Source organism: Cyclopterus lumpus, chromosome 5 (genome assembly GCF_009769545.1).
Source record: "Cyclopterus lumpus isolate fCycLum1 chromosome 5, fCycLum1.pri, whole genome shotgun sequence".
NCBI classification, from domain to species: domain Eukaryota; kingdom Metazoa; phylum Chordata; class Actinopteri; order Perciformes; family Cyclopteridae; genus Cyclopterus; species Cyclopterus lumpus.
The window spans coordinates 25,870,223-25,882,722 of record NC_046970.1 but is presented as its reverse complement, the minus strand read 5'-3'; the positions used below and the strand labels follow the sequence as shown (position 1 = coordinate 25,882,722).

The following is a 12,500-nucleotide window of genomic DNA, read 5'->3' as shown; positions in this document are numbered from 1 at the left end:
AAGTCATTTCATTCATTTATGGAAACGGCTCTTGGGATGAGGAGGTGATGCACGGGAGCATTTAGAGCTCATTGGTTCACAGATGAAATATTGGAGATGAGCCGTTGATCATTTCATGTAAATTATGTAGAGAATTGAAAAGAGAAAGAAAATAGAAAGAAAATAGAAAGAAAATAGAAAGAAAATAGATTGTCAGTTCAGGGCCGAATCTGGAACTTTGTTCTCATGTGTGTTCATGTCGGGGCTCTGGAGAATTCAACATCATCATCAACGTCATTATCTAAAACAACAACAACAATAATAATAGTGATAATAATAATAGTAGTAATGATAATAATAATAGTAGTAATAATAATAATAATACTAATAACAATAGTAATAATAATGATAATAATAACAATAATAATAATAGTTATAATAACAATAGTATTAATAGTAATAATAATAATAGTAATAATAATGATAATAGTAGTAATAATAATAATAATAATATTAATAATAGTAATTATAATAATGATGATAATAATAATGTGAAAAAGATGATCAAGAAGTCCACTGGAGGTGGATTGTGTGTTCTGTCCAAGCTGCTGATGTTAGCTACCTCCTTCTGGAAAGAAGGAGATAGCTATGATTCACGTGAACGTTAGCTACCTCCTTCTGGAAAGAAGGAGATATCATTAACGTGAACGTTAGATACCTCCTTCTGGAAAGAAGGAGATATCATTAACGTGAACGTTAGCTACCTCCTTCTGGAAAGAAGGAGATAGCTATGATTCACGTGAACGTTAGCTACCTCCTTCTGGAAAGAAGGAGATATCATTAACGTGAACGTTAGATACCTCCTTCTGGAAAGAAGCTGCTGTCTCCAGTTTGCTTTCCACTAAACAAAACAGGGAGCAATAAAACATCCAAAGCTTTTAGCGCGACAGATGTTAAATTGGTATAATGTGAAGTCTGCTGGAGAAGTAGCTGTCAGTGAAGGGGGAGCCTTTCATTTACATCCCATAATAACCCTTTAGTATCTGTGGTTACACAGATACCAGTTACAACATACAACATGTACATTTTGACTCTGATTTATTATGTTTATAGTTATTTTTTGTCAAATTAATTGAGTTCTGCAAACATCCTGAAAAGCAGCGGAACGTGTTCGTCATGTTTGAAAACCACAGCGAGCACCCGAGGGTGTGCTTTATGATCGGAGTATTACATATTGTGAGGAGATGAGTTGTGAGCTCTGGTGGGGCTCAAAAGAAGCTCATATCTTCTCAACCATTCAGCAGCTGCAGATTGTTCTATTTACTTTTTTAATAAAATATTCTCAGATGTTGCTCGACCGAACATCAGAATGGAGACTGAACCAACCGCCTCTGTTCCCATTCCACAGCTCCGCCGACCCCCATCGCTCCGCCGGAGCTTCTGGCCGTCGGTGCCACCTACCTTTGGATCAAACCCAACGCCAACAGCATCATCGGAGACGGGCCGATCATCCTGAAGGAGGTGGAGTACCGAACCACGTCAGGTAACTGGGCGGAGACCCACGTGGTGGACTCCCCCACCTATAAACTGTGGCATTTGGATCCCGATGTGGAGTACGAGATAAAGGTCCTGCTCTCCAGACCCGGGGAGGGAGGAACTGGACCGCCGGGCCCGCCGCTGGTCACAAGGACCAAATGTGCAGGTGGGTGACGCCTCTTTTATCTTCTGGCATTGTTTTCTTCTGTTCTTTCCTTTGTTTGCTGTGTTTTTGATTTAATGTAGTTGTTGTTGCTCTTGCTTCTGTTGTTGAAGACCATTTTATTATGGTCTGGAATGGTCACGCTGTGCTGAATGTACAAACAACACTCACAAATATAATGTTGGCCGACGACAGACAGAGGTGAATAAACTGGGTTTAGTGTGGGGTTAGGGTATGAGAAGGTCTGGGGTATGAACATGGATAGGGTATGAGAAGGTCTGGGGTATGAACATGGATAGGGTATGAGAAGGTCTGGGGTATGAACATGGATAGGGTATGAGAAGGTCTGGGGTATGAACATGGATAGGGTATGAGAAGGTCTGGGGTATGAACATGGATAGGTATGAGAAGGTCTGGGGTATGAACATGGATGGGTATGAGAAGGTCTGGGGTATGAACATGGATAGGGTATGAGAAGGTCTGGGGTATGAACATGGATAGGTATGAGAAGGTCTGGGGTATGAACATGGATAGGTATGAGAAGGTCTGGGGTATGAACATGGATAGGGTATGAGAAGGTCTGGGGTATGAACATGGATAGGGTATGAGAAGGTCTGGGGTATGAACATGGATAGGGTATGAGAAGGTCTGGGGTATGAACATGGATAGGTATGAGAAGGTCTGGGGTATGAACATGGATGGGTATGAGAAGGTCTGGGGTATGAACATGGATAGGGTATGAGAAGGTCTGGGGTATGAACATGGATAGGTATGAGAAGGTCTGGGGTATGAACATGGATAGGGTATGAGAAGGTCTGGGGTATGAACATGGATAGGTATGAGAAGGTCTGGGGTATGAACATGGATAGGGTATGAGAAGGTCTGGGGTATGAACATGGATAGGTATGAGAAGGTCTGGGGTATGAACATGGATAGGGTATGAGAAGGTCTGGGGTATGAACATGGATAGGGTATGAGAAGGTCTGGGGTATGAACATGGATAGGTATGAGAAGGTCTGGGGTATGAACATGGATAGGTATGAAGGTCTGGGGTATGAACATGGATAGGGTATGAGAAGGTCTGGGGTATGAACATGGATAGGGTATGAGAAGGTCTGGGGTATGAACATGGATAGGGTATGAGAAGGTCTGGGGTATGAACATGGATAGGTATGAGAAGGTCTGGGGTATGAACATGGATAGGGTATGAGAAGGTCTGGGGTATGAACATGGTGAGGTATGAGAAGGTCTGGGGTATGAACATGGATAGGTATGAGAAGGTCTGGGGTATGAACATGGATAGGTATGAGAAGGTCTGGGGTATGAACATGGATAGGGTATGAGAAGGTCTGGGGTATGAACATGGATAGGGTATGAGAAGGTCTGGGGTATGAACATGGATAGGTATGAGAAGGTCTGGGGTATGAACATGGATAGGTATGAGAAGGTCTGGGGTATGAACATGGATAGGGTATGAGAAGGTCTGGAGTATGAACATGGTGAGGTATGAGAAGGTCTGGGGTATGAACATGGATAGGTATGAGAAGGTCTGGGGTATGAACATGGATAGGTATGAGAAGGTCTGGGGTATGAACATGGATAGGTATGAGAAGGTATGGGGTATGAACATGGATAGGTATGAGAAGGTCTGGGGTATGAACATGGATAGGGTATGAGAAGGTCTGGGGTATGAACATGGTGAGGTATGAGAAGGTCTGGGGTATGAACATGGTGAGGTATGAGAAGGTCTGGGGTATGAACATGGATAGGTATGAGAAGGTCTGGGGTATGAACATGGATAGGTATGAGAAGGTCTGGGGTATGAACATGGATGGGTATGAGAAGGTCTGGAGTATGAACATGGATAGGGTATGAGAAGGTCTGGGGTATGAACATGGATAGGTATGAGAAGGTCTGGGGTATGAACATGGTGAGGTATGAGAAGGTCTGGGGTATGAACATGGATAGGTATGAGAAGGTCTGGGGTATGAATATGGATAGGGTATGAGAAGGTCTGGAGTATGAACATGGTGAGGTATGAGAAGGTCTGGGGTATGAACATGGATAGGTATGAGAAGGTCTGGGGTATGAACATGGATAGGGTATGAGAAGGTCTGGGGTATGAACATGGATAGGGTATGAGAAGGTCTGGGGTATGAACATGGATAGGTATGAGAAGGTCTGGGGTATGAACATGGTGAGGTATGAGAAGGTCTGGGGTATGAACATGGTGAGGTATGAGAAGGTCTGGGGTATGAACATGGATAGGTATGAGAAGGTCTGGGGTATGAACATGGTGAGGTATGAGAAGGTCTGGGGTATGAACATGGATAGGTATGAGAAGGTCTGGGGTATGAACATGGTGAGGTATGAGAAGGTCTGGGGTATGAACATGGATAGGTATGAGAAGGTCTGGGGTATGAACATGGATAGGGTATGAGAAGGTCTGGGGTATGAACATGGTGAGGTATGAGAAGGTCTGGGGTATGAACATGGTGAGGTATGAGAAGGTCTGGGGTATGAACATGGATAGGTATGAGAAGGTCTGGGGTATGAATATGGATAGGGTATGAGAAGGTCTGGAGTATGAACATGGTGAGGTATGAGAAGGTCTGGGGTATGAACATGGATAGGTATGAGAAGGTCTGGGGTATGAACATGGATAGGGTATGAGAAGGTCTGGGGTATGAACATGGATAGGGTATGAGAAGGTCTGGGGTATGAACATGGATAGGTATGAGAAGGTCTGGGGTATGAACATGGTGAGGTATGAGAAGGTCTGGGGTATGAACATGGTGAGGTATGAGAAGGTCTGGGGTATGAACATGGATAGGTATGAGAAGGTCTGGGGTATGAACATGGTGAGGTATGAGAAGGTCTGGGGTATGAACATGGATAGGTATGAGAAGGTCTGGGGTATGAACATGGTGAGGTATGAGAAGGTCTGGGGTATGAACATGGATAGGTATGAGAAGGTCTGGGGTATGAACATGGATAGGGTATGAGAAGGTCTGGGGTATGAACATGGTGAGGTATGAGAAGGTCTGGGGTATGAACATGGATAGGGTATGAGAAGGTCTGGGGTATGAACATGGATAGGTATGAGAAGGTCTGGGGTATGAACATGGATAGGTATGAGAAGGTCTGGGGTATGAACATGGATAGGTATGAGAAGGTCTGGGGTATGAACATGGATAGGTATGAGAAGGTCTGGGGTATGAACATGGATAGGTATGAGAAGGTCTGGGGTATGAACATGGATAGGTATGAGAAGGTCTGGGGTATGAACATGGATAGGTATGAGAAGGTCTGGGGTATGAACATGGTGAGGTATGAGAATGTTAACATTAATAATAATGAACAGCACCAAAGTGGTTGAGAAGAAATTGATGGAAGAGGAACAAAGACAAAGATGACTGATTTGAAGTGGGACACGGGTGCTGGTCACCGTGCGTGTGTGTGTGATAATGTGTGTGTGTGTGATAATGTGTGTGTGTGTGTGATAATGTGTGTGTGTGTGATAATGTGTGTGTGTGTGTGTGATAATGTGTGCGTGTGTGTGTGATAATGTGTGTGTGTGTGTGTGTGATGGGATTGGATTGGAATAGGCAGGTATGACAGATGTTCAAAAGCCTGCTGGCTGATGCAGTGTTGGCATTGATGTGTGTGTCTGTGTGTGTGTCTGTGTGTGTCTGTGTGTGTCTCCGTGTGTGTGTCTGTTTGTATGTGTCTGTGTCTGTGTGTGTGTGTGTGTGTCTGTGTGTGTGTGTGTGTGTGTGTCTGTGTGTGTCTGTGTGTGTCTCTGTGTGTGTGTGTCTGTTTGTATGTGTCTGTGTGTGTGTGTGTCTGTGTGTGTGTGTGTCTGTGTGTGTGTGTGTGTCTGTGTGTGTGTGTGTGTGTGTGTGTCTGTGTGTGTATGTGTCTCTGTGTGTGTGTGTCTGTTTGTCTGTGTCTGTGTCTGTGTGTGTGTGTGTGTGTGTGTGTGTGTGTGTGTGTGTCTGTGTGTGTGTGTGTGTCTGTGTGTGTGTGTGTGTGTGTGTGTCTGTGTGTGTATGTGTCTCTGTGTGTGTGTGTCTGTTTGTCTGTGTCTGTGTCTGTGTGTGTGTGTGTGTGTGTGTGTGTGTGTGTGTGTGTGTGTGTGTGTGTGTGTGTCTGTGTGTGTGTGTGTGTGTGTTTGTGTGTTTGTCTCCACACCTTCCGTGTCCACCTTTCTGGTCCTGTTAGTGTCGACAGCTCCACTCAGACCTCATCCAGACTCACATTCTGCTGCAGGGAGCACAACATTGTTACATGTTGTTAACAGTGTGTGTGTGTGTGTGTGTGCGTGTGTGTGTGTGTGTGTATAGTTCTGTGTGTGTTGCAGCTGGTCCATTGTGTTTCAGCCATTTTGACTCACGACTCGGCTCGTAGACATTACAATTCAATTTATGAGATTTATCAGAAAATAAAAGAATTAAAACTATTTCAGGTATAGCCCCCCCCCACCCCCCACCCCCCCCCCCCCCCCCCCCCCCCCATCACACCTCCTCTGCTCCCTTTCTCTTGCTCCTTCCCTCCATCGCTCCTTCTTTACTTTTCAAGGCTTTCAGACGATTCATCACTGTGTTTTCATCCGGATCATTTTTCTATCACCTTTTTTTTCATAAACGGCACTGAGTGGACCAGCTGCTCCCTCATGTCTCCTCCGGTGTGTGTGTGTGTGTGTGTGTGTGTGTGTGTGTGTGTGTCAGAGTGTGTGTGTGTGTGTGTGTGTCAGAGTGTGTGTGCTCCCTGCTCATCTTCATCATTGCTCTTTTATTTTTCTCTTTCTTCTTTTCTCTTCTCATCCTCTGAACATATTACCTTCAACTCAATATTCCCTTTTCCATAAAATGTGACTATGAGCTCTGCTGCTCATCTCTATAAATATCAGCGTGTAACTTTATCATTGTAACCGCGTCCTCCTTGTAAATGAATTTGATTATGTTCCGGATGATAATGTACGCGTTGGCTAATACGTTAGCCCGTAAAGATGAACTCTTAATCCTCCCGCTGTCCCTGAATCTCCTTTTAGTGTCCGTTCTCCTGCTTCTTCGTGATAGCAGGCGGACGCCGGAGTGAATGTTGACTCCATAAAGACGTCCGTTAATTCACCAGAGGGTTATACATCCCATCTCGCCCGTTTCTCCTCGAGTAGATCTTTATGTGAAGGATGGTAATGTGAGTGTTGGCTAATGTGCTGCTCCATAAAGATCGATTTTTAATTCACCTGCTGGGTCTAAACTGATTTGGCCGCCGTTCTGCCGAGCCAAGCGTTTTGGATGTAAGAGAGAGGTCTTCTCTGCAGCCGGCAACTAACAGTCTGGGGGTCTTATTATGGCTTGAATACGCAGGTTGTGTTGAGTAACGTGTGTGTTCCAGTGGGGCATTTCTAGTGGGGCATTTCTAGTGGGGCGTTTCTAGTGGGGCGTTTCCAGTGGGGCGTTTCCAGTGGGGCGTTTCCAGTGGGGCATTTCTAGTGGGGCGTTTCTAGTGGGGCATTTCCAGTGGGGCATTTCTAGTGGGGCGTTTCCAGTGGGGCATTTCTAGTGGGGCGTTTCCAGTGGGGCGTTTCCAGTAGGGCGTTTCCAGTGGGGCGTTTCTAGTGGGGCATTTCTAGTAGGGCGTTTCTAGTGGGGCGTTACTAGTGGGGCGTTTCCAGTGGGGCGTTTCCAGTGGGGCGTTTCCAGTAGGGCGTTTCTAGTGGGGCGTTTCCAGTGGGGCGTTTCCAGTAGGGCGTTTCCAGTGGGGCGTTTCCAGTGGGGCGTTTCCAGTAGGGCGTTTCCAGTGGGGCGTTTCCAGTGGGGCGTTTCTAGTGGGGCGTATCCAGTAAGGCGTTTTCATTGGGGCGTTTCCAGTAGGGCGTTTCCAGTGGGGCGTTTCTAGTGGGGCGTTTCCAGTGGGGCGTTTCCAGTGGGGCGTTTCCAGTGGGGCGTTTCCAGTAGGGTGTTTCTAGTGGGGCGTATCCAGTAAGGCGTTTTCATTGGGGCGTTTCCAGTAGGGCGTTTCTAGTGGGGCGTTTCCAGTGGGGCGTTTCCAGTAGGGTGTTTCTAGTGGGGCGTATCCAGTAAGGCATTTTCATTGGGGCGTTTCCAGTAGGGCGTTTCTAGTGGGGCGTTTCTAGTGGGGCGTTTCCAGTGGGGCGTTTCCAGTGGGGCGTTTCTAGTGGGGCGTTTCTAGTGGGGCGTTTCCAGTAGGGCGTTTCCAGTGGGGCGTTTCCAGTGGGGCGTTTCCAGTGGGGCGTTTCCAATAGGGTGTTTCCAGTGGGGCATTTCCAATAGGGTGTTTCTAGTGGGGTATTTCCAGTGGGGCGCTTCCAGTAGGGCGTTTCCAGTGGGGCGTTTCCAGTAGGGCGTTTCCAGTTTGGCGTTTCCAGTGGGGCATTTCCAGTGGGGCGTTTCCAGTGGGGCGTTTCCAATAGGGTGTTTCCAGTGGGGCGTTTCCAATAGGGCGTTTCTAGTGGGGCATTTCCAGTGGGGCGCTTCCAGTGGGGCGTTTCCAGTTTGGCGTTTCCAGTGGGGCATTTCCAGTAAGGTGTTTCCAGTAGGGCGTTTCCAGTGGGGTATTTCCAGTGGGGCGCTTCCAGTAGGGCGTTTCCAGTTGGGCGTTTCCAGTAGAGGCGTTTCCAGTTGGGCGTTTCCAGTAGAGGCGTTTCCAGTGGGGCGCTTCCAGTAGGGCGTTTCCAGTTTGGCGTTTCCAGTGGGGCATTTCCAGTGGGGTATTTCCAGTAAGGCGTTTCCAGTAGGGCGTTTCCAGTGGGGTATTTCCAGTGGGGCGCTTCCAGTAGGGCGTTTCCAGTTGGGCGCTTCCAGTAGGGCGTTTCCAGTTGGGCGCTTCCAGTAGAGGCGTTTCCAGTAGGGCGTTTCCAGTAGAGGCGTTTCCAGTAGAGGCGTTTCCAGTAGGGCGTTTCCAGTTGGGCGCTTCCAGTAGAGGCGTTTCCAGTAGAGGCGTTTCCAGTAGGGCGTTTCCAGTAGAGGCGTTTCCAGTAGGGCGTTTCCAGTAGAGGCGTTTCCAGTAGTATTGTATTGTATTCTTTATTGAGCCCAACCACTGATGTCATGTTGAGGTACATTTAGTTTTCTCCCCAGCCCTTTTCTGTTTTTATGATTCGTAATTATTTATCTTGGTTATGATCATATCACATAAAGCTTAACAATGGACTTAGTGGAGCATTCTTGAATATAGAATAGTTTCTAAAAAAGCTAAAATTAAGATTAAATCAGTATGTATGTTAGTACATCAGTTAAATAGAAGTTAAAGTAAAGTATCTCTGTAATAATCAACCCTACGAGTAGTATATATAATATATATATATATATATATATATATATATATATATATATATATATATATATATATATACCGTTCCACATGCACTTAGTAGCATTCAGTAGCAACAAGGTGTAATTTACCTTCAAGCGTATCATCCGACAATCATCTTCGATATTTGTCCTTTACATACGTTGACTGACATGTCACCTGAGAACATTGATGAGCATCTTTATGAATCCCCGTTCCCTCTCCGGTTGCTCGGCCTCTTCCTGGGTTCTTTGAGCTCATTCAGACCTTCGTTAAGCCGAGCAGCTCGTTCCCATCACGGCGCCACGCGGCGTGAAGGAGGCGTCCGCTCGTCAAGGAGCTTGTTGGCGCCTCGCTGAGAGCGTTAACGTGGAGGCTCCAAGTGGTCCATCCGCTGGTAAAAGCTCCGGTTCAGTTGTGAAATGAGAAGTCGGTTTCCTGCTTGTGCAGTGAACAAAGAATCGGGTTTTAAACTTTCCATTTGACGATTCCATCACATGAACCCATCTTGTGAATATCTTGTTGGCTTCAGGAACGTTGTCTCTCTTGATGTTGATGATGGGACATTTGGCATCTTCTATCCCTCCATCCATATCTATATTCATCTGCAGTATTATTTTTTTTGCTTCATGTGCACTTTTTCTCCTCTGGTGGCATCAGTGCAGGAGAACTGAAAGACAGAGACTGAATGGAAGATAACAACTGATCTCAGATCAGGTGAAACAGACTCCTCTTGTTCACGTTTCTTCATAAGAAAGTTGTTCTTTCTTCCAAGGTTTTTTCTTATTGAAGTTAAAGTAACGTCCGGAACAGATATATAGTCCCATCAGTGTGTTGGACATACCCTAAAAACTTGTAAAGAGAGGATTCCAGATCCTGATCACATGATGAACCACCTCAGTTGACCCTCTCTCTAAGGCTGAGCCTCGCCACATGAAGGCCAGTTGTTTCTACGACCTCCACACAGGCCTTCTGATCATAGGTGAGGGTCAGCTCCTCATGCTTAATTTGACCCTCAATTATGAAGGCCTCGAGATTCTTAAAGCCCCTTCGTTGCTGAAGGTCACGTCCTGAAGGAGCCAACAGCACCACATCATCTGCAAAGGGATGAAACACGTTTCTAAAGTCTCCCAACCGAACACTCTACTCTCTGTGGCTCGTGTCCCCGACCTCCATGAAAGGCTGAAGGGCTGAAGGGTCAGCCAAGACAACAACGCCCAGAGTCCTCATCATCTCAGTCCTTAGTCCCTTCAGTCCTCAGTCCTTCAGTCCTCAGTCCCTCAGTCCTCAGTCCTCGGTCCTGCAGATAACCCTCCCCACAGAGGGCCTTTTGTGGGTAACTGTGGTGTCTTCATTCAACTTTAAAAACAACTTTTGAGATCCACTGTTCGAGTTAAATCGCACATGTGAATATTGAAGGGCGTGTTTGGGGTGTTAGGTGCTCCTGACATCAGCAGAGTCCAGACCTGCTCGAGCACATTTCATTACGCGTTAACTCAAAGTGCTTTCAGGACAAAGTATGAGAATATTGATAAAAGCATTAGAACATATTAGCATAATCAATCAATGCATGCACACACACACACACACACACACACACACACACACACACACAGCAATCAAGCATCAGGCGGGGAACCGAGGAAAGTCTGCTTTTGAATTAGCCAGCGCGCCACACGTTGGGAGTTCAGAGCGCCAACGTGGGGGTTCTGCTGGGTTCACTGACGTCACGCTTCATGAAGCTCTTCACTTCCTGATCACGGTTCTGCTTCTGCTCCTTTTTTCATTTGTATAATAGTTCAATATCAGACGAGGAGCTTTGAAAGAAGAATCCGTTCTGACTGCGAGTCTTTGTTCACCGAGAGCTGACAGAGACACACGGGCCGTCAGAAGAAATACAATATTTTAAGGAGGCGTATGAAACCAACCTTATTAATCCGGCCGGTCGATATGTTTTCCCCACAGAGAGAGTGAGTCTGCAGGCCGTCTGTGCTGTGTTGCTTCTGAGTGAGAGCTCCTCCATCAGTGAGTCTGCAGATGGAGACACACATCAGATCAATGCTGTGAATACCGGAGCGCTTCAGAATCACCATAAATATCCAGCACAGCGGCAGACTGATGATCCCTGCCTCCTGAACCCGACATGCCGTGCCCTTGAGCACGGCACCCCACCTCTCAGTGCTGCCGTCTCTCTGATGAGTGTGCAGCTCCCTGGAGGCTGTTTATTATCCGGAGCCCACCTACGGCGGGGCGGCAAGCAATTTGGCTTCTCCACACTACAGCTGTATGTGATTAATGGTGATGAGAGGAGCTGCAGCGTGGATCAGAAGAAGGACCACATGAGCCTGTAGAGGGTTACCGTACTGCACAGAGAGATCAGACTAGAAGGACCACATGAGCCTGTAGAGGGTTACCGTACTGCATAGTGAGAACAGGCTAGAAGGACTACATGAGCCTGTAGAGGGTTACCGTACTGCATAGTGAGAACAGGCTAGAAGGACTACATGAGCCTGTAGAGGGTTACCGTACTGCACAGAGAGAACAGACTAGAAGGACCACATGAGCCTGTAGAGGGTTACCGTAATGCACAGAGAGAACAGACTAGAAGGACCACATGAGCCTGTAGAGGGTTACCGTACTGCACAGAGAGAACAGACTAGAAGGACTACATGAGCCTGTAGAGGGTTACCGTACTGCACAGAGAGATCAGACTAGAAGGACTACATGAGCCTGTAGAGGGTTACTGTACTGCACAGAGAGATCAGACTAGAAGGACCACATGAGCCTGTAGAGGGTTACCGTACTGCACAGAGAGAACAGACTAGAAGGACTACATGAGCCTGTAGAGGGTTACCGTACTGCACAGAGAGATCATACTAGAAGGACCACATGAGCCTGTAGAGGGTTACCGTACTGCATAGTGTGAACAGACTAGAAGGACTACATGAGCCTGTAGAGGGTTACCGTACTGCATAGTGTGAACAGACTAGAAGGACTACATGAGCCTGTAGAGGGTTACCGTACTGCATAGTGTGAACAGACTAGAAGGACTACATGAGCCTGTAGAGGGTTACCGTACTGCATAGTGAGAACAGACTAGAAGGACTACATGAGCCTGTAGAGGGTTACCGTACTGCATAGTGAGAACAGGCTAGAAGGACCACATGAGCCTGTAGAGGGTTACCGTACTGCACAGAGAGAACAGACTAGAAGGACCACATGAGCCTGTAGAGGGTTACCGTACTGCACAGAGAGAACAGACTAGAAGGACCACATGAGCCTGTAGAGGGTTACCGTACTGCACAGAGAGAACAGACTAGAAGGACCACATGAGCCTGTAGAGGGTTACCGTACTGCACAGAGAGATCAGACTAGAAGGACTACATGAGCCTGTAGAGGGTTACCGTACTGCATAGTGTGAACAGACTAGAAGGACCACATGAGCCTGTAGAGGGTTACCGTACTGCACAGAGAGATCAGACTAGAAGGACCACATGAGCCTGTA

At 46.8% G+C, this 12,500-nt stretch overlaps 1 protein-coding gene across 1 annotated transcript in view; it reads left to right on the top strand.

Annotated features, from left to right (window-relative positions):
* Positions 1-12,500, top strand: part of ptprt (protein tyrosine phosphatase receptor type T) — a 197,901-nt gene that overhangs the window by 61,805 nt on the left and 123,596 nt on the right. The window contains exon 8 of the mRNA XM_034533285.1: positions 1,388-1,681. Within this exon, the coding sequence (XP_034389176.1) occupies positions 1,388-1,681 (294 nt within the window). The remainder of the gene's footprint in view (positions 1-1,387; positions 1,682-12,500) is intronic.